The following is a 22,793-nucleotide window of genomic DNA, read 5'->3' on the forward strand; positions in this document are numbered from 1 at the left end:
GCTCACCCCTATCTGAAGGAATGCCAATTATGGTGAACTTTTTAAACTTAGGGGCTTTGGCTCATGGAGGGTGAGAGGTCTTCGGTACCTTCCACAATTATACAGTGGACGGGTGTTGAAGTCCTTTATGGAACTGCAGGCTGAATTCGGCATACCACGCAGAGAATTTTTTAAATATTTACAGTTGCGCCATGCGCTACAAGCGCAATCTCGCAGTCTGCCACTTCGCCTGACGGACCATGCTGTGGTGCAAGGGATCCTAATGGAAAGTGAAAGAAAGGGTATGATATCTAGAGGGTATGACATTCTCCTTAATGCAATACAAGATTTGGCAAGTCTTCCATGTCGGCGGAATGGGAGGAGGACCTGGGACCGATGGATGTGGAGACTTGGAATCTTTGCCTGTCCTCTGCCCCCCTGGTCTCAGTCTTGGCCTCCCACAAATTATCACACCTCTATTTACTACATTGGGTTTATAGGACGCCAGTCAAGTTGCATAACTTGGGTGTCAGGGATACAACTGTGTCCTAAATGCATGAGGGACCATGGTGACCTCCTGCACATGTTCTGGAGGTCCCCAAACTAATACGCACTTGGATCGGAATCCTCGAGACTATCTCTTCCGTGTTTTCAGTTACCATTCCAAGGAATCCTTTGGTCTGCCTGTTGGGCGCCCTGGACGAAGAGTTGCTGACGCCAACCGCTCACACGGCAATTATCCGGTTATTATATGTAGCCAGGAAACTAATAGCACGATTGTGGATCACACACAGGGTCCCCACCAGGCAGCAGTGGATTGATCAAGTGAATCATATGCTAATCAGGGAAAAAACTGACATACCAGCATAGGAATGCACCACACAAATTCTATACTATGTGGCAGAAGTGGCTCGATGTTCCAGGGCTAGCTCCTCATCAACTAATACAAGACAGATTATTACAGGGTTGAACAAAAGTAGCTGGTCCTATACACTGAGGAAATTAGAAAGTAATAAGTAAATAGTATTTTTATTCTTCTTTTTCTCCCAATGACTGAACACAGGAAGAGCAGAGATTGGCATAGTTGGATATTTGAGAGTCGAGGGATATGTCTGATTCTATGCATATATGTTCTATGTGAAGTATGATGTGTATCTCTTTTTGTTTTTTTTTGTTTGTTTTCATTTTTTTCCCTTTTTTTTCTCGTTTAGCCTGCACTCCTTTTGGTTTTTGTTACCCCACATGTTGGATACATTACATGTGCTGTATTGCCATTATCGCTGCTTTGATCTTATGTACAACCGTCCCAAGTGGCCTTATGGACAATGTTTGGCCGAGGAATCAGCCTTATTGTACTATTACACTCTTTGTCTATGTATGGCTTGTACCATTTTATTATGCAATAAAAACTTATTTGATTAAAAAAAAAAAAAAGAACTACACTGGTTACCCATATATACTTTATCTCTTCCTTTAGTTACTTGTTATGTTAAGTCAATACGACTCAATAATGGCGACACCGAACAGTGTAAGTTTGCACTTTAATGTATAAGGTAATGTTCCATGTTTTTGTTCATTTTTTTGGATACATACTTGAACACTGTATGTTTTATATTACGTACTGTGCAAGACAAAAATAAAAAGTTTTTCTGATTTCAAAAAAAGAACTTACCAGGTCCAGAGCTAATGCACAACCTCTCTTGTGACCTAGTCTTCATTAGTGAGAAGCTGTGTAGGCTGAGCATTGGGAGCTACACCATTTTTAAAAACCACCTCCATTATTGGCTAACCACTTCCTGTTATTCCCTATTACATTAGCTCTGCAGAAATAGGTGAAATAGGGAACAGTGTAATGTTAGCAAGCAACACTTCAGCTAGTGATGCAGCACTTAATTCCTCTGTGCAAATAACACTTTCTGGTAAAAACCTATGGACTAGAGAATCATTGGTGGAGGTTACCATTACTAATAATGTCACAGCTCCTTATGTCTAGCCAACATGGAGTACTCATTAAATAATCTTCAGAGACTGGGTAACTCTGGAGGCTGTGCCATTACTCTGGACCTGGAAAGTACTCTATCACTAATACAGTACACAAAGGTCACATTATAAGCAGAACCCAGTTCCCAAAGCTTACTTTTCAGGCATGTCCAGCAATCTCCAGTCCATCAGGGTCCAGGTACAGCCTACAAAGCAAGTGGCAAACACATCAATCTGGATAGCTGCATAAAGGGCCCAGCTCAACAGCATGTGGATGAAGTCTTGATTGAGGCAAAAAAAAATATGAAAATTTAACTTAACTTAAAATGGCCAGTAAAATAGGTAAATGTCTCTTAGTAAAGGAAAAACACCTATCATCTTAAGAAGCAAATTAAAAAACTGATGCATGCTGGGAATGGGAGTTATGTCCATCAAAGAACAATAAAGAAATTGCATTTTGTATTGTATACATTTTTGGGATTCATTAATTTATTTATTTTGATTTATTTCATTTAGAAACTATTTATTTTGCTAAAGTGCACTAAAAGCAACATAAGCTCAGAATTCCTTCCTTGACAACACTACAAGATGTCATTGGCTGTGGCAAAGTTTAAGAGGTGTTCGCCCACTGAATGACAGGTGGTGGCAGCTGTGTAAAATGTGCAGAAGAAGCTGCATGGAGCCATGAAGTTTGACCTTTGCAGGCAAAATGGACTTTAATAAATTATTTTTCTGAAGCTATACCCTCCATTCCGTACATTTACTGAGAATGCACCCAAACCTCTAAATGCCTCTTAATTTAATTGTAATATCAATTTTCCACTTTCTAAAGTTCTTATAGCTACTAGTATCCGTTGTTTCTGAATGGCTTTAAAGGTGGACATAGATGGATCAAAATTTGGCCGGTTCAGGGGGTATCTACCAATCGACTTCTGTTCAACTGACCTGTTGGATAAAAGCTGCCTGATCAGGGGCTACAGTGTTGATCTGCGTATTCTGATAGTGTGGGAGCCACCCTGCTGTGAGAATACAATACCGCAGTGGGGAGGATTCCTCCATCCACTTCAAATAGATAGGGGAATATGTTCAATTTTTTTTTTTCAACCGCCTGGCTGAACGAAAAAAAATGGACCCATATATGGCCATCTTTAAAACTTGACTTGCATAAATGTAAAGCTGGCAATATACTGATGGAATTTTGAACAGGTTAATCAGTAATTTAATGTGATCTCTCTGCATGACATCCTTCTTCAAAAATTGAAAGAGCTGGGTTGATATTGTTGGCCAAACACCATCTGTCAGAAGTTGCAGCAAGAGATTCATCCATCTGTGCTGTTTAGCATGGCTAGAGAAATCTGTTACGTTTGTTCTGTTCAGCCTGAAATCGGTGTGGCTGGCTTCGAACAAGTGTTTTGTGGTTGCTGCCACTCTATGAGCCCACTGCAGCCTTACCCATAAAAAATGGGGCATGAGAGGGAGGATACATACCATGACATTGTGAAATTGACTACAGTGCCATTAAAAAGCATTGCATTCAATGAACATCATGAGAAAATATATAAGGTTATACTGTGCTAGAGTTTCAAATGTATATATATCTGCAACAAAAACTTTTAATATCTCTATAGTGCAAAATTGTATACAAATAAGTTGTGCTTATAACATAAGTGATCCTGCTTAACAAATGAGAAAACACAAAAGGTACACTAGTGCAATAAAACTAATTCTGAGTGAACAAAACGTAAATTAAATCTGCATGTGAAATTCTATATGAAAAACTCTTCAACAACAGTGATAAAAATAATAATGCAGTCTGTAACAGAAAAAAAATTAGCAGTGTGATTCCAAAGGTGTAGTAAAAGTCCAGAATTCTTCCACCTTCACCCAAGGAGGAAAAAAAGGATGAGACAGGAAGAGGGGAAGGGAGATACTTGAATCAAAAAACAAAAACACACTCAGTGTTTGGGGGCCCTTACTCGAACTGGTGGACCCCCTAAAGAGCAAGGTCTAATGCGCAAGCAGATTTAGCTCTTTGCGGGGTCTAATGAACCTCCATCTTCTTGAAGCGCTCCAGACGCAGCAAGGAATCCTCCACGGTTTCCCGATTGGAAATGGAGAGTCCGGTCTGTGGAGCGCACTGCTAGCACAAGGCTGTGTCGGGCTCCCCTCAGACTCAGACATTGAGCTGTGTCGGGGTGAATAGCCACAAGGCGCTCAGTAGCCCGGTGTCTTGTCGGATTGTGTCCCCCGTCGGATAGGACAAGCACATTCCGAAAACAGCCGAAGATGAACGGAGCCTGCGCCGTGAGTCCAGGTTCTAGCCCCACCATCCAAGAGAACATAGAGTTAGAATAAAAAGAACCGAGCACAGCGAGCGAAGCGAGCCTGCAAGGGGCCCTCTAATATGTGCAGCCCTATATCCACTTGGATGGTGGTGCTTGCACCTCGACTCACGGCGCAGGCGCCGTTCATCTTTGGAGATTTTCCGAATCTCCTTCTGCTCCATACTGCGCAAGCGCTGCGCCTGCGCAGTACGGGGCGGACACTTTTAGATGGCCGGACTCTATATGTCAGAACACCAGCAGTGTTCACACAGCAGCACTCACACCCCTCTTCTTCCCTCTGTCTCTCTATTTCATCCTCCCCCCTTCTCTCAGTGAACATCATGACTGCAGCACAGTTGCAATGTTTTCTGCATTTACAGTTTAGTGTTTGATTTCCACGTGTTGCTTGGTGTTTCTTTTTAATATTGATTTCCAGCTCCTGACACCATGCACACTAAAATGCTACCGACACCATTTGTCTTCAAAGATTACATTGTAATTACACAGAATTAAGCTTTTGCGTTTTTTTAACTTTTTTCTTTTTTTTTTTTTAATGATGATGCTTTTTTTGGTTTCCTTACAGCAAGCTGTCAAGCTCTGATTTATCCCTCCTGTTGCTGAGCCAGTCAGCTGCAAGTAGACTGCATACACTGATCCCCCCACACTCGCCCCTACACAGTCCCAGACCAAACCCTTTTTGCCTGTGAAAGATGAGAACATTTGGCTTCAATTGGAAGACTAGTTGGCAGCCCTCAATGCTCAGCTTGGATTTTTAACGAAAGTGAGAGAAAGAGAAGAGTTAGAACCACTTAGAAAAGCAGTGATGGAGAGGCAGTGCAGCTGAAGTCAGACAGTCTACAGACAGGGCTGTATTATCACTAGACACTAGAGCCATCTGCAGTCGCATAGAAGGAAGACATAACATTGCAGATTAGGAATTTAGATGACATATACGGATATTTAAGCAGAAGATTAGAAATGAGAATTATGCAAAGTATTTTTTGTTAACCTGCAGTTGATAGAGAGATTAGAGTCACCATAGTCAGGTTCTAGCAGAAGAGCTTAGCCAGACAGTATGGACTGCCAAAGAGCGGAGGATGCTGGGAATAGACAGAGAAGACTCCTTTGGATAATTCTTGGACCATTTGCACTCGTGGTATTAGCTGCTGGCATTTTTACTGCTTCTACCATTGCAGAAAGGAAGACACAGGTAAGAGTTAGCCCCAAATTGGCTTTTTCTTAACCTAGTCACTAAAATATCATATGCGTCTTACTTTTTAATGAAATTTCAAGTGTTGCTTTGATTATATTTAAATTTACAGCCATTATTAAAATGATAACTGATTGTCCTGCTATGAAGGTCATTGTTCAAGAAATTCTGGTTATGGGATGACAACTGTTTCTCCATTGTGCTTCTGCATCGTCATCCTGTCATATGTTACTAGGGTGTAGGGATCTCCAAACTACGGCCCTCCAGCTTTTGCGGAACTACGTGTCCCATGAGGTATTGTAAAACTCTGACATTCACAGACATGACTAGGCATGATGGGGATTGTAGTTCCTGAACAACTGGAGGACCATAGTTTTGGAGACACCTAGACTACAAGTTGGCCTGCTGACACAAACTATTCAGACATGATATATCATAACCATCAGGAAGCTGGTCCAAAGCAATGATGTGCAGCTGATGCTGGAGTGATTGCATGTAGACAGCTAGTGGAGTGACAGCTGTTTCACAGTTGTGCTTCTGCATTGTCACCCTATTATATGCTCCCATAGTGAAGACCACAAACGGCCGTGCTCCTGACACACACTGTTCAGGAGCAACATCTCCAAATTTGTTCTCCTGAAGAAACTTGAAGCAAATCAAGTTATTGCTGTATGTTCCATTTTTAGTAAATCTGTTTTATCTGCTCACAGTATAGATCTGCAGCAATGTACACAAAAGGTGTAGCTCTCTGCAAGCAGTGACAACAGGTTTAATTACACTGTGCAAATAGCGCATGTGCATAAATTGTGGCAATCAGAAAGAAATTCAGAGTGGGAAAATTAACAAAAGATTACTTTTGATTGGACAGCATAAGCTACTGCACTCTTTGCACTTAAGTGACACCTTAAAGCGGAGCTCCACCCAATAGGGGAAGTTCCACTTTAAGTACTGGGACTAATGTGGATGTACAATGTATATGTAAAAGCACTGCATAAATTGGCGGCGCTATACAAGTACCTGAAATAAATAAATAAGTACTGTCATTGGTATGTCATTTTTCTCAAGGGGGAGGGGGGAGGTACCTAGTTGTGACAGGTACCTGCTCCCACTTCCGCTTAGATTGTCTAGGCAAAGTTCTCCCCTCCCCTCCCTCCCTGCAGTCTTCTGGGACAAGTCACCGGTCCCAGAAGACTGCTGGACCATTCAGGAGGAGCAGCGCAACTCACATGTGCAGTGGGCACCTGGCTGTCAAAGCTGGGTGCCCACAGTTGAGATTGCAGCTCCAGGAAGAGAAGCGGCGCCTCGAGTAAGCACATTGCTGGATCCTGCTGACTTTATTAAAAGTCAGCAGCTACAGTTTTTGTAGCTGCTGACTTTTAATAAACACAAAAATGACTGGAGCTCCTCTTTAGAAAAAAAAAATGGCAGTACATTGATGTATTGTTTATATCATTTGTTTTTGAAATCATGAAGATGATTGGAAAATATCATTTTAAAATATACCTAATATTCTCTGGTTTGAGATTTTTGTATTTTCAGTATCAATATGAAACTTTCTGAAACTTAAAGTGGCTGTAAAGTTACCAGAGAAATCCTGTAATCCGCTCTGTTACAGGATGAAATAATGTGCTGTTTGCACGTTTAAAATTATTGCGCAAAATAACTTATTTACAGTGCCGCTGGCGCTTACGTGGGCTGCTGGAGCTCTCCTTTCCCACTTCAAGCACTACAGTGGGAGGGGCCAAGATTCCCTGCTGACGTCAGCTGGGAGGAAAGGAGGCGAGGAGGAGAGTGTCAAGTCATCATGTGAATGACCAGCAGCGCTGTAAATAAGATATTTTGCGCAATTATTTTAAACAAACACACACACTGCACACTTATATTATCCTGTAACAGAGCGGATTACAGGATTTCTCACTAGTAATGTTACAGACTACCGAGCTGACAACCAGGGAGGGAGGGGGATAGAGGATAGCAGCAGGCTGATGGATGCAGGTAACCTGAACACGGTAATCATGGATCAATAGCCATGATTACTGTGGTCAGCACAGATGGGGGGGGGGGGGGGGTCATAGGAGCTGGCAGGATCAACCAGGTTTTTTAGAACATAGAGAAGAACAAACCACACAGCAAAAGCACTATGCTGTGTATCATGCTTCCTTTTTTTTGTTTTTGTTTTTTACAGCCACTTTAATTTAAAGCCCAACTGAGCTTTCAGTTTAAATTCATTCAATACATGCCAGGTGCATCAGAAAAGGTGTGCAAAGTCGGTTAGTTTTCTTAAGAGAGCAACAGCGGCATGAGTAGAAAAGTCTGTGTCCTGCCAGCATGCTGCAGAAAAAAAAAGAACCCTTTCTCTATATGTGGCTGTGGCCTCTCTGTAGAGATCTTTCTGCAAGGTGCCCCCTGCAGAGTCAGAGCTAGAGTTTTAAAGCAGGCAGTATGAGCTGATTGCAGAGATATTGGTATGACTGAATAGGAGGTATGTTGAATCTCTGCAATAAGACCACTGCTTCCAGAAAGAGAGCAAGGATTCTTTTTGCAGTATGCTGGCAAGTGACAATATTTTCTACTTACACTGTGGCTGCTTTGTAAATAAAATTAATTCTAAAGCATTGAACATGTTTTGTTTTAATGCACCTTGAACTTATATAGCTGATTAAACTGAAAGTTCAACTGGGCTTTAACAGATGACGTTTAAAGGTGGAATGGTAGGGAGCTATATTATTCAACACACAGCTGACTTCCTCTCAAAAGAGAAATACTGATATCACATTTATGCCTCCTTTAACTGGACCCTGTTACCAAACCAATTACTTTAACAATAATTGTCTTGTATGAATATTGTACATTTAACACATTTTATGCATGTTACTCATCTGCCTGCAAAGCCTGGTGTGGCCAACTGCTAGGACCTGAAGTCAGCTTGACCAAGTCTCTGGATGTAGGTAAATTCTCAAGATTTAAGAGGATTAAAACTGTATGCTCACTGAATTTACAGTAGAATACACTGATATTTTGGATTCAGTGGATTTGAGTCATGAAAGGACTCTTAAGAATATGTATTCATCTACCCTTGATCCCTTGGGACGTCACTTTTCATAAGCAAAGGTTTTACGTTTTCTGGCTTCTAGAGGTTTCAGAGGAAACGGGGAGGGTGTGAAAGGCCTGCTCATTTGGCAAGACCATTAGAGGAGGCTACCCATGAGGAGTGGCTATTGAGATAAAAAAAGCAATATAGTGTATGCAGCCAGGTGCTGGGCTATAGCAATATGGAAAGTAGACATTCCCTTTTATTCTTCTTCCCTCTACTGAGATACTGATGGTATGCTGCACCATTCTCCTCCAGCCAGCAGGGGGAGTGCTAAAGCCAAGCAAACCTATAGACTTCTATGCTGAGCGCTGAGAATCCTGAGAGTTGTAGTTGGAGATGGCAGCCATATAATGGGGCCAATTGAATCCCTACACTACAGATCTAAAAAGGTACTGTGCAGTAGGAGGAGTGAGAGATGATTGTTATTTAACTGCCTGGGAATATTCTTCCACTTTTCATCAAGGGAGTTAGAGAGAAGACACCTCTGTTTGAATATTCACCTTCCAGCGAGAGACCATACCAGCTGAAATCTGGGCCTGAGATTGGGAGTGAGGACACCTGGGGACAGCACAGCACTGTCTACATCACAGTACCTGCACTGCTCCTACAGGGAGACTGGGGCACCCTTACCCTCTGCTTCTCACTGCTGTTTAATGGAGGCCTTCAGCGAGAGACTGAAGGCAACCCCCCTTTTACAGTATCCCAGGGACTGGTTAATGTAGAAGGGGGGGGCTATTGTCTATTGTTGATACTGCTAGTAGGGACTAAGCCACTAAGAGCAGGACACCAAGTGTACCCAATCCATACTGTACCCATACTACACTTTATACTGCACTTATTCCAAATCTAGACTGCCTCTATACCAACCCTATACTGCATTATACCAAACCTTTAACAGATTTACAGATCTACCAGCACCTGTGCTGAGACTATACCAAACCTGTACTGTACCTATACCGCATGCAGGTTAACTTTGACTGTTGTTAACTGCACCAACACTCTTAAAGGGCCCGAACAATAGCAAGCAGAGGAACATCTCAAAAGGATTGCCCCTCCCATAATAATAATTTTGCAAGTCCCCTTTGTTCCCCTGACCCTCCTGCCCCTACCCACCCTCATTTTCTTTTGGACAGTGTATGCTCAGTTGATCTAGAACTAGCATCGCCACCATAAAATGCGCTCTGGCAGTATAATTCCAGAATTCAGTAGATTCAACTTTACTACTGCTCACTACTGGGTTTGAGGTGGCATTGTTACTATTTAGGCTGATCTGGATGCCAAATGTCATCTTTTGCCTAGTCCTTACTGTTAATCACTTTGTATGAAAAATTGTGTTATTACTGTTGCTAACCCATTTTATGCTTGCCTAGTTGCCAGCCACATTGGGTAACAATATATTAAATGTGCTGCCTGTTTCTTTGCTATAGCACTACTACTGGGTACTAAGTATAACTTTCAGCGATTTCCTGTGATATTGTATGTTTGTACACTTAACTTGGTGTGTTAGATGGGCTGAGGCTTTTTGGAAAAGGATAGGACAAAGAACAGAGGATCTATTCTCATCAGTGGCTCCTATGGGGGTAACGCTACATGTGGGGCTTGCTTGTCTGTGTATTTCTCTGTTCCAAGTACCAGAAACCTAGATAACCAGGCAGAATTAGTCAACATGGACCCCACTGCAGCTGTTGAAAGGTGCCAAGAACAAAATAATCGACCTGAGTACTGTGTGTAGTGCCTGATGTGCTGGGAATTGAATAAGGAGCAGATTCACCAAGTGGTAAAGACACAAACTCCAGAGTAGAGAGTGGTTGTGCTAGACATGAAGGTGGATCCAGCTTCTGCTTTTTCCCATATACTATTATTGATTGTGTTCATCTGACAGAGGAAGTCGAAACCGGTTTAATCCAGCTAGAAGTGTCAGATACTAATCCTGAGAGCCCAAAGCAGAGAAAATGAACATCCTCACTCCTGCTTCTACTTTAGGACAGACACCGGATTCCTTCCTCACTGATGTAGGTAAGTTAGTGGATAACTTTGCCAAAAATGGTTCTATCCCCATCAATCATGGATATCCAAAAATATAGTTATTCTAATGCCGCGTACACACGTAGCGGACTATCCGGCGGACTTAGTCTGGCGGACTTCCCGCTGGACTGTCCGCCGGACTTTCCGAACGGGCTACTTGCCCACACACGGCACTTTTTCAGCGGACTCGCCCACACACGCGGAGGAAAGTCCGCTCATTTTAAGCGCGTCTCCAGGTAGGCGGGGCCCACGAAAGGAGACGTCGCTGGCCCCACCACCTGGTATGGACTTAAAGGGGAAGCCCAACGCTCCCCCCCCAGGTCCACATTAGACCCTTGTCTGAGCACGCTACCCGGCCAGCCAGGTAAGGGGGGACGAGCGAGCGCCCCCCTCCTGAGCTGTACCAGGCCGTGCACTCAACATGGGGGGTGCCTTGGGGAAGGGGGGCCACGCAGCACCTCCACCCCAAAGCACCTTGTCCCCATGTTGATGAGGACAAGGGCCTCTTCCCGACAACCCTGGCCGTTGGTTGTCGGGGTCTGCGGGCGGGGGGCTTATCGGAAACCGTGAGCCCCCTTTAAAAAGGGGGCCCCCGGATACCGGCCCCCCACCCTATGTGAATGAGTATGGGGACAATGTAGGCCGGCGGCGAGGAAGAAAGCCGGGCTCCTCCGCTAGTAAAAGAGCTAGCAGAAGATAGCGGAGGAGCCCGGCGAGAAGACCCCCGAAGACGGAAGACCCCTGGAGCTGTGTAATAAACTATTTTAACCCTGTGTTGTGTTTTTTTTTTTGTACTTTTTTTTCACAGGTGAATGGGTAGGGGTACATTGTACCCCATATTCATTCACATAGGGTGGGGGGCCGGTATCTGGGGGCCCCCGGATTCCGATAAGCTCGCAGACCCCGACAACCAACAGCCAGGGTTGTCGGGAAGAGGCCCTTGTCCTCATCAACATGGGGACAAGGTCCTTTGGGGTGGGGGGGCCGCGCGCCCCCCCTTCCCCAAGGCACCCCCCATGTTGAGGGCACGGCCTGGTATGGCTCAGGAGGGGGGGGCGCTCGCTCGTCCCCCCCTTTCCTGGCCGGCCGGGTAGCGTGCTCGGACAAGGGTCTGATGTGGACCTGGGGGGGACCCCCACGCTGATTTTTTCGGCGTTGGGGTTCCCCTTTAAGTCCATACCAGGTGGCGGGGCCAGCGACGTCTCCTTCGCGGGCCCCGCCTACCTGGAGACGCGCTCTAAATGAGCAGACTTTTCCCCGGGCGGGAAAAGTCCGTTCATTTCAAAAGTATGGCAGACTGGCATACACACGGCCGGATTGTACGCCGAAATGCAAGTCCGGCGGGAAGATTGGAGTGCAAAACTACTTTTTAAGTCTGCCGTACTTTCGGGTAAAAAAAGTCCGCCGGAGGATACACACGGGGGGATTGCCCGGCGGACTTGAGTTTGCCAGACTTTTCCACCCGATTGTTTGATCGTGTGTACACGGCATTAGGGAGAACTCAAGTTCCATCGGAGGAAGAGGACTTTGAAACATGGGTGGACCAGGCTTCACAAGCACTAGAAGAGAGGGACATTCCTTAGGCTTTAAAAAAGATTTTGTGAGAGTCTCATGGGCCCTGCGGCTGAAGTGAATTTACAGCTGGAAAAAGGACTGTGTAGCCTTGTACTATATTGAAGTATTGTGCGCTGTGTTTGTGTGAGTGGAGAAAATTTAGATTTTAATGAAATCAAATATCAAATGAAAAACAATAAAAATGTTCAAACACACTCACTAGCGAAGAGGGGAACAGCCACGGGAGATCCACGAGAGGCTGACAAGGTCTGACTAAGGAGTCAATTCACTAACGTTTACTGCGTGCAATAAGGATATAATTTTACTCATTTGCATGAAGTATCTCATGCTGTAAAATAAGTCCAATTCATAAAAAAAAAAAAACAACGAGTATACGGGGGGATGTGCCACTAAATATCACTTTAAAAACTCTTAAGTCCAATTAAAAAATGGACCAGAGATTTAAAAAAGCATGTGATATTTACCACCAGGGTTTTGCTGGTGGTATCACATGCAGTATTTGTCAAAAAACAGCGGGGACAAGGCTGCCCTTTGTCTAATGCAGCATTGAAGACTCTACAGAATACAGGGTATACAGGTGGACAGTCTGACAGAAAAGACAGCACTTTACACGGACGACATGGTCCTTTTTCTAAGAGATTCTGACTCATCTTTATCAACGGCTCTAGCTATTCTGGACTCCTTTACTGTATTTTTGGGCTGAAGTTTAACTGGAATAAATCCCAAATTCTCCCGCTCAGGACACCATCTCCAACTGCTAGGGTCCCTGTGGATTGCCTCTTGCAACAGGCAGACAGAGTCAAATACCTGGGCCTTCAAATCACTAGTTTGGTGTCTGATTTAATCTCTTTAAATGTCACTCCTTTGCTGTTGCAGTTACGCCACAAGTTACAAGCCTGGCAGAATCTCCCCCTTACTCTCATTGGTAAAGTACATTTGTTGAAGATTACATTTTTGCCGCTCTCCATGTATATATTTTGGAATATGCTTGTTTGGATTGCAAGATATATCTTGAAGAGCATAGACCGGTTAATCACAAATTTTCTGTGGCAGGGGTGCAATCCCAGGATCAAACTACAGGTGCTGCAACAACTGTGGAAACAAGGGGGGTTAGCGGTTCCTGATTTCCATCAATACTTTCTGGCAGGTCAGTTGGTCTTTGCCCATAGGTAGCTAACTGTTCCAGAAGATGATGCAGCCATATTTGGTTCTTCCGAAGTATCCCATTACAATCTCTATGCCTGCAACTGTCAGAGCGTGGGTAGTGTCTAGTAAGGCCGCAGCAGGTGACTGTATGGAGATTTCCCCCTCACACTCCATTGTGGAAAAACCCCCAATTATCGCATTTTTTTTTTTTTTTTTTTTTATCCTGACCTGGTCATTTGGACCAAATTTGGTATCAAGAGCGTTGGCAATGTTGTGTGTAATGGAAGGCTCCTTCATTATGACGCCGAAAAAAAAATTAAAATAATTTGCCAAATTTTCATTTATTTTGGTACTTGCAGCTTAGGCATGCATACAAAACTCAGTTTGATACTACAATTCTTCAGATTAAAGTGGGTGATTTGGAGTCTTTGCTTAGAGACGACCCCTTGACCAAGGCCTGTCCACTATTTACAAACAACTTTCTGGATGTCAGCAAGTTCCTAACATGCTGCAGAGCTGCCTGGGAAGTGGTGTTCCCCCAGTTAGATGGGGACTACTGAGATGACATTTGGGAAATAAATTTCTCAAGATTGGTGTTGACTAGTGATCCTCTTATTCAATATAAATTTCTACATCACATTTATCTCACTCCGGCCAGATTGGCCAAGACCTTTCCCACCTAGTCGCCCTGTTGGTGGTGCACTTCAACCAGCACAGACTTTGCACATATTTTTTGGGACTGTGGGGCTATCCGGATTTTCTGGCAGGGGGTCACTGAATGTGTAGAGGAGGTTACTACACCTTGTGTACGTCCAACTGTTGAGGTGTGTCTTCTGGGACTTGTGGATGCCCTTGCTCCGAAGAGGGTGATCCGCACTCTTAACTTTATTGTTTTATTATGCTAGGAAGTTAATTGTACTGTCCTGGAAAAAGTCCACCCTTCCATCTATTTCGGCATGGAAGGTACTTATTAACAAACCCCTCCTCTTGTATAAAGCCACATACACTAGCAGGGGAATACCTACCAAGTATGACAAAGTATGGGGTGGCTGGATAAAGGTCATCTACAGCGTCCAATTACACTGATGTGGCATAGTTGTCAGGGAAGTGTATATTGCACTTATATGGAGGTGTGCTTTGTCTATTGAATACTGACTGTTGATTTAACTTGGTTGTCCTGTGGTTTGTAATAGATCTGTGGAGCTGGTATATGTTTTAAATGTAAACAATTACATCTAATATATTTATGTACCAAAACTCGCTGAGAACATGTTGATGCCCAGCCTTCGAGTTATACTGAAAGCCCAGTGCTGAGGTTGTTTATGTAGTATGTCTTGTGAGAGGCCTGATGTTATATAGGCTATTGTGATATTGTTGTAATTGTAAAACTTAATAAAAAATTATAAAAAAAAAAAAAAAAACAGCGTGGGGGGTCGAGGGGATTACCTCGCTGCTTTTTGACAAAAAGCTGGTAGCTAAGAAGTGGGCCGGGAAGCTGTCCACTGCATCCTTAACAACTGATGACTTATCAGCTGTCAGCAGGTTTTCTGCTGACAGCTAAATGTAAAAAAAACAAAAAAAACAAAAAACAAAAAAACAGACAATTAAAAATGATTTAAAAAAATGGTGTGCCCCCCCATGCATGCCACACCCTTTGGGTCTGCTATGGATTTTAAGAGAAACCCTATTTGGGGAATGGGTAGGAGTACAATGTTAATTCCGATAACCCTTCTTTCTGGTATGGTTGGGGGGGGGCCGTTCGCTTGTCCCCCGCCCCCTCATTCCTGACCTGTCAGGTTGCATGCTCTGATAAGGGTCTGGTATGGATTTGGGGGGGGGGGGGGCGTCGTCTTTTTTTTGCATTTGGTATTTAACTCAAAATTCTCAGTGAATTGATCACTTACGGTATTTTACCACATTTTATTAGCTGTTTAACTCTTAATGAATTGACCCCAAAGTCTTACAAGGAGCTCTCCTAAATCCCTCTACAGTGCTAAAGCTTCTTCTGAAAAGGACCCAGATCTGTTCCCACCTATCCAGAACTAGTGGGGGAAATGAGAGATGAAGAGGCTCTGTTAGACAAAAAAATCCAGAACAAGCTATTTAGAGAAAGCCTCCATGCAGGTGACTCAAAGGGGTAGTTACCTAAGGGATGGTGAAGATTATTCAAGAAAGGAGTTAGAAGCTGACACCATCTAACCCCAAAGCCACAATGGAATGTGTGGCACTTGATTTGATGACCCAGGTGGCGCAGGCACAGATAAAAATGCAACAAACCATGATATGGAGGCCCATACAAATATTTAACATTTTCTGACAGATATGAAGCAGACTGTGTCTAACTTCAGAGTAAGGAACCAAACAAGGGGACATGTTGTTACTCCCAGGAAAAAGATGTTATCATTGCGAGGAAGCGGGACATTTCAGGGCACAATGCCCTAACAGAGAGACTGTGTCTTACCTAACTGCTGAAATTCTGAAAGCATTACAGAAACTGTTCCCTGGGAAGCTGAAGAGAAAACTTCAAAGGGCCTCAGTGAATGAGCCAATTGAGAGCCCATTCATTACAGTAAGCTCTAAAACTCAAGAAGTGAAGAAGCCACTGCAGGAGTCCAAAGTACCAAAGGAAGCCTCCTATGTGACTCTTGACCAGCTGCTCAACTCATACTCTTTGCTTTAAGGTAGACAGACACAGGAAGCCAATGCACATCATTCCCCCCAGGATTGCCAAATAACAGTGAAGAAAAACAGAAGCAAACTAAAAGAGCACAAGTCCAGACTGCATAGCCCACTCCAAACAAGTTCCGTGATCAATTGGTGGTCCTTGCCTATAGTCCCAATTCAAGTTGTAGGGGTCTAAACCAAGGCTTTGCTGGACACGGGCACAGGTGACATTACTGTTTCAAGATTGTTATGACAAGTATCTGAAACATACCCCTATAGAAGTTGGAAGATTTGGGGTATCGGAAAAAAAGTTCACATATGGTGGATACCTCCCAATCCGACTGACATTCAGTCTTTCCACATTCAGGAAAACTGAGAAATTTGATACCTTAGCAGTCTTGTGTCCTCTCCCTACTGGGGCAAAACAGGGACAAACACTAAACATGACTATGACGTGAGCAGTGCTAAGAGTGTTCAACACAGAACTGGACTTTAGGAAAATAAAACTTTCAGAAAGATAGTTGAAGCAGATGGGGATTATCCGAGAGTTGAAAAGCCCATATGCCTGCCCCATAGTGGTGGTAAGGAAAAAGAATGTATCCCTCAGACTGTATATTGTTTATACGGAATACTATTTCTGACCAATACACCACTACATGGATAGAAAGTGGTTCGGTGTGTTAGACCTGAATAGCGAGTATTGCCAAATCCCCATGCACCCAGAAGATGGAGAGAAGAGTGTCTTTGTCTGCCCATTGTTTTTTTTGTTTTTTATTCAAAAGGATGCCCCAAGGATTGCCAGGAGCTCCTGCAACCTTTTAATGGCTAATGGAACATACCATAGCACACATGAGCCCAATTGAGGTACTGGTGCATCTTGAGGATATCATCATCTTTGGGAAGACTCTTGAGGAACATGAGGAGCTACTGGAAAAGGTACTGCAGAGGCTTCAAAAAGAAGTATTAAAACTGTTGTTGGAGAAATGTAAATTCTACCCACCCACAGTCATCAATCTGGGACATATTGTCTCCACAGAGGGAGTCGCCACTGACCCAAAAAAGGAAGAAGATGTCACTTCCTGGATTAGACTGAACAAAAAAAATGAACTAAGGTCATTTTTAGGTTTCTGCTCCTACTATCGTCAAAGGGTTTACTAAAATAGCCCGACCTCAATGAGTTGTTAAGGAATCAGAAGGAAGACATGGATGCACCCAAGCCAAATTAAGACAAGTAAAGGACCCATAAAGCCTTGAGAATCTATTCAAGACCAGTGGACAGATCAGTACAGGCAGGCATTTTGCTAGCTGAATAGGAGTCTAATCAATGCTCTGGTGCTAGCCTATGCTGACCCTCTTAAACCATATGAACTACATGTCGATGCTAGGGCAAGGCACTATACCAACAGCATGGTGGATATCTACGACTAGTTGTATATGTAAGCAGAAGTCTGACCCCTGCTGAAACAAATCACAAATTAGAATTTCTGGCCTTAAAGTGGGCGGTGATACAAAAGCTAAAAGGAATACCTGTATAGAGCAGACTTCATGGTCAAGACCGACAACAACCCATTTACCTATGTACGCACCATGGTCAAACTAGATGCCACCAGGTACAGGTAGTAGGCTGCTCTGTCTGGTTTCCAATTCAGCCTGAACTTTTGCCCTTGAGACAGCAGCAGGCATGCTGATGCCCTCTCCAGAAGGCCTTATTGTTCAGACGTCACTACAGCTGAACACAATTTCCTCCAGAAGGTGCCTGAAGTATTGCCCTGGAATCGGAAACAGGGATGCCCATGCTCTCTCCAGAAGGCCTTATGGTTCAGACATCTCCATGCAACTAACTCCAGAAAGAGCATGAGCCCTGTATGAAGGAGTGGAGCACTGCGCCAGTCAGTGACAGGGGCTGAAGTCGTCTGAGTCACCACAGCTGGTGATAGAACTGTGACCTTTCTAATATAAGAGGTGAAGGCCTACCCAGGCTGTCAAAGAAGGATCCACATAACAACCAAGAAGAAGATATCCTTTGCAATCTAATGCTGACAGCTCTCAAGAATTAAAACCCAGACTTGCTACCAGACGATCCTCTGAAAGAAGCTTGATTATTCCACGGGAAGTGGAAATGGTTGCAGTTGAGAGATCAGGTGGTCTACTGAAGGGGCCCCAAGGGCTATGGTCACTCTTGCCTAAGCTGCAAAGGTGTATTGAACTAAAGGCTTTACTAACCAAAGCCAAGGTCAAGGACGTCAAGTCAAGGATGAATGGAATTGGTATGCATCGATTTCCTGAGTCTGGATCCTAAATCAAGTATGCAAAGAAATATCCTGGTAGTAACTGACCACTTTACCCAGTACAGGTGTTCTCAACCAAAGACCAACAAGCCTATAGGTGTGCATGGCCTATTGCATTAAGGTGTGTACCTCAAAGCTCAAACACATGTGTGTGCATGTGTATTTATACTTGACGGAGTCAGAGCAGTGTACGGTGTCAGTAGGGCAGGAATTGGTGTCAGCAGGGCAGTGGATGGTGTTAGTAGTTTGTATTTTTATTATTTTCTATACATTTTTTATTAGTTTTTTTACCATTTTTTTTTTAGGAGCCAGTAGGGGGCTTTAGTGAAATATCAGGAGTTTAAACAGGGGGAATCTGTGCCACACAGGGTGATTAGGGTGTGCCCAGGAACACCCTGTACACACGCCTATGAACAAGCCTCAACTGTAGCCAAAGTTCTTGAGGAAACGTTCTTTGTCCACTATGGCCTGCCTCAGCATATCTATTCTGATCAGGGAAGAGACTTTAAGAGTAAGTGCATCAAAAGACTGTTAGATCTTCTGGGCATTCTGAAATCCAGAAAAAGAGATATGGACTCCCAGCTGGAATGATTTACCCTCACCCCTCTAGATATACTTGGGATTCTCTCGGCTGAAAAGAAACAGCATTGGAGTAGGCACATTGCAGCTGTAGTACATGCTTATAATCGCACTGAAAATTATGCTTTGGGATCTGGCCTATGACACTTCTTTAGATAAGACATCAATAATACCTCCTACTGAATCACAGGAGCCACAAATTGAGAAAGAAAAAGATGGGAGACAAACTGTACTTGCCCCTGACACACCCAGGTGGGCCATTCTAATACTAATGGCCAATAAAGAAAATAACCCCCCCCAATTGATGGCAGATTCCCTTGTTGATCTCAATGAGAATTATTTATTTAGGTCTATGTACATGCTAATTCATGATCATCTCAAGTTACTTGTTCCAGTTGAAGTCATGAACGCTATTTGGTTGACAGACTTCCTCCAATGTTTGGAGACCAAGGAGTTTTAGTTGGGGGGGGGACGTAGCAATATGGAGAAATATACATTGCCTTTTATTCATCTTAACCTCTACTGAGATACTGACGGAATGCTGCACCATTCTCTTCCAGCCAGCAGGGGGAGTGCTAAAGCCAAACAAGCCCATATAATGGGGCCAATTGACGTCTTACACTACAGATCCCAAAATGCACTAAGTAGTAGGAGAGAGATGATTTTCATTAAACTGCCTTTTTTGCATTTTATGATCCTGTAAACATGTAACATGTACACTGAAAACATATACTTGAAAACATTTTTACTGCAAGGCTCATTTACTAAAATGCATTGTAGTGTAAAACGGGCAAAAGATCATAACAACGTACTCTGCGCTCTCTGCAGAAACCTTGATTTGGACTAAGTCTAATCATGTTTTGACATTCAAGCTTCATGATGGGAAAATAGTAGATATAGTTGGGCCTGTAGTTCCTGGGGATCTCCATTATGACCCTGATTAGCCAATGATTGTTTTTCCCCATTTATTAAACCAATGGAAGCCTAATGGTGTGTTTAGGAAAAAGCAGTTACTAGGGTTGATTTACTAAAGGCAAATAGACTGTGCAATTTGCAAGTGCAGTTGCTCCAGAGTTTAGTAAATGAGGGGAAGTTGTGCGGACTTTCATTATCCAATCATGTGTAAGCAAAAAGGTGGGGGGGTTTTTCTTGCATGTGATTGGGTATTCTTTGCAAAGTGAAGCTTCACCTCATTTGCCAAGCTCTTGCGAAGTGCATAGTTGCCAACATTGTAAAAAAATTTATAGGGACACTTTTTTGTCTTTAGGCCAAGTCCAGTGGCGGAATTATCAGGGTCGCACCAGTCGCATTTGCGACTGGGCCCTTGAGTTCCACCACTGTAGAGGGGCCCGTCGCCGCCTGGGAGATATTGGTTTATGTGGAGTCCCGGTAAGCTCCGCGCATCCTTTCCGGCTGCTCCGCCCATCCCCTGCTCCCGCACTCATGGGGACAGTCCCCGCCCACTTCGCCCATCCTCTCCGCCTGCACAGTCTTCGCCTAAATTCTCTGTCCCCGCCTGCTCCGCCCATATTCTCCGTCCACACCTTCAATCACAGGCCCCGCCCAGCCTCTCTGCTCGTCCAAGCAAGACCAAGCAAGGAGGGGGAACCAAGTGAAAGTGATCTACAAGTGAGGGGCACCCATCTCTTAATAACAACACTGCCGCTGATCCCCCCTCCACACCACTTCTGCCATTGATACCCCCTCCACACCACTGCTGCCACTGATACCCCCGGCACCACCACTGCTGCCACTGATACCCCCGGCACCACCACTGCTGCCACTGATACCCCCCACACCACCACTACTGTCACTGATACCCCCCACACCACCACTACTGTCACTGATACCCCCCGCACCACCACTACTGCCACTGATACCCCCCACACCACCACTACTGCCACTGATACCCCCCACAACTGCCACTGATACCTCCAAACACCACCACAACTGCCACTGATACCATTCCCCTCCCCACCACTCATCCCATCCCACCACCCTCCAACCATCACCCTTGCCACTGATCCCATTCCCACCACCACATCTGCCACTCATCCCATTCAAACCCCCTATCACTGATCCCACCCCCAAACACAACCCTTGCCACTGATCCCATCACCCTCACCGCTGCCACTCATCCCATTCCCCACCACCACCGCTACTACTGATCCCATCCCCACCCAACCACCACTGCTGCCACTGATCCCATCCTCCCCACCGCTGCCACTCATCCCATCTCTCCTTCACCACTGCCACTCATTCCATCCCCCCACCACCGAAGCCACTGATCCTATCCCTCCTCAACCACCACTGCTGCCACTAATCCCATCCCCCACCACCACCACTGGCACTCATTGCAGGGGCGTAACTACAGGGGTTACATTTGCAATAGCGCACGTTGCCCCTGAAGACCTAGATGGGGGCGGGGGGCATTTAGAGGAACAAATCCCCTCAATTTTTCTCCTGCAGCCACTAAAAGTCTGCTTCTCCTCCTCTCCCTCTGATAGGGATTAAGTAACTGCAGGAGGAAAATGGAGGGGGATTTGTTCCCCCTCCTATCCAGGTCCTGCTGCCTCCGGGATCAGTGGGAAGAGCCCTGGCTGGAGGTCAGGGGGGCCCTCCATGGTTTCTTGCACCGGGGCCCTGAAGGTTCTGGTTACGCCACTGGCTGAGTCTTATTATAATTAGAGGGTGGGGCATTAGTTTTAATGCATGGTGTAGAAGGCAAAGGAAGATGCTCCTAAAATAGGTGTGGTTTAAAGCAAATAGTGGGCGTGGCTTAAAAGGGGCATAGCTCAAGGGTGTGTGGTCCGAGTCTGAGATGAACGAGGGATGGTGGGGGAGAAAGAAAGAGGGAGGGAAGGAGAGAGAAGGAAGAAAAGAAACAGGGATGCTTGGACAGTAGGCCCAGATCCTAAACCACAATAGTAAAATGTGTATGCCAGAAAGTTTAACAATCAGCAGATAAAGATACTCCAAACACCTGGTGTTAGCGCTTCAATTATCCCGACACCATGGTTGTTATGGTGTCAGGATGATTGAAGCCCATTATTTCTATTATTACATTGTAATATAACATTAAATAGTTCAACTCACCATAAAGCCAAAACAGTGGGAGCCCTGAGCAGGTTACTTTTCACGTTGCCTGCTACCAGATGCCATCAGGTGTCCCCAGCAGAGTCCCTCCTTACATCAAGTGTCCCCAGCGGAGTCCCTACTTACATCAGTGCTTCTTTACATGAGGTCACTGCAGCATCCCAGGGACTGGTGAGCAGGCTATTTGCCTATTGCTGATATCAGTATTTTTTGTTGTATTGTATGTTTGTACACCTGGTGTATTAGAGGGACTGAGGTTTTTTGGAAGAGGTTGAGGCAAGGAACTAAGGACCCATCCTAATTAGCAGCCCCTATGGGGGTAGTGCTAAAAAATCAATACAGGCTGAAGTTGCATCTCCTGAGCATTTCATGAAAAGCTCTAGATAGTATCACATCTATTTTTAAAATTTTACACCAAAGGCCGAGTAGTACTTTTAATACACAAGGATTCCACAAAGTGCTCTCTTTGGTGTATGTGTATATAAGGTCTAATGTGTTAATTATATGGAACACTTTGTGGTATGCTGGATATTACCTCATAAAGAAATATTACTCTTTGAAAGCACCAATATTTCAGTTTCAGACAGTCATTGAGCTGAATTAACCTCAGATTCTTGTATTTCTTGGAGAGCCCAATTGCAAGATTTTCCCACAAGACAGTAATAAAACTGTCAGTTTCCCCCAGATTGATTTGCTATTCATCTGTTTAGTATACATGTAGTTACATACTGTCTGTTGCAAAAAAGAAAAAAAAGGTTCAGGGGAAGGCATAAAAACCTTCTAAAGCATGGTCCAATTTTCTATAACAGGCAAGAAGATTCATACCTGTTCCC

At 44.3% G+C, this 22,793-nt stretch overlaps 1 protein-coding gene and 1 long non-coding RNA gene across 2 annotated transcripts in view; one reads left to right on the forward strand and one right to left on the reverse strand.

The window, feature by feature from the left end:
- LOC143934195 (uncharacterized) overlaps window positions 1-22,793 on the reverse strand; it is a 207,536-nt gene that overhangs the window by 140,391 nt on the left and 44,352 nt on the right. The window contains exon 2 of the long non-coding RNA XR_013263224.1: window positions 2,117-2,165. This is a non-coding gene — a long non-coding RNA (uncharacterized LOC143934195). The remainder of the gene's footprint in view (window positions 1-2,116; window positions 2,166-22,793) is intronic.
- Window positions 5,000-22,793, forward strand: part of MMP23B (matrix metallopeptidase 23B) — a 94,463-nt gene continuing 76,669 nt past the window's right edge. The window contains exon 1 of the mRNA XM_077457596.1: window positions 5,000-5,493. Within this exon, the coding sequence (XP_077313722.1) occupies window positions 5,359-5,493 (135 nt within the window). The 5' untranslated portion in view covers window positions 5,000-5,358. The remainder of the gene's footprint in view (window positions 5,494-22,793) is intronic.

The sequence above is a fragment of the Lithobates pipiens genome, unplaced genomic scaffold, assembly GCF_037356315.1.
Source record: "Lithobates pipiens isolate NorthernLeopardFrog02 unplaced genomic scaffold, aLitPip1_a1.2 Scaffold_27, whole genome shotgun sequence".
NCBI lineage: Eukaryota > Metazoa > Chordata > Amphibia > Anura > Ranidae > Lithobates > Lithobates pipiens.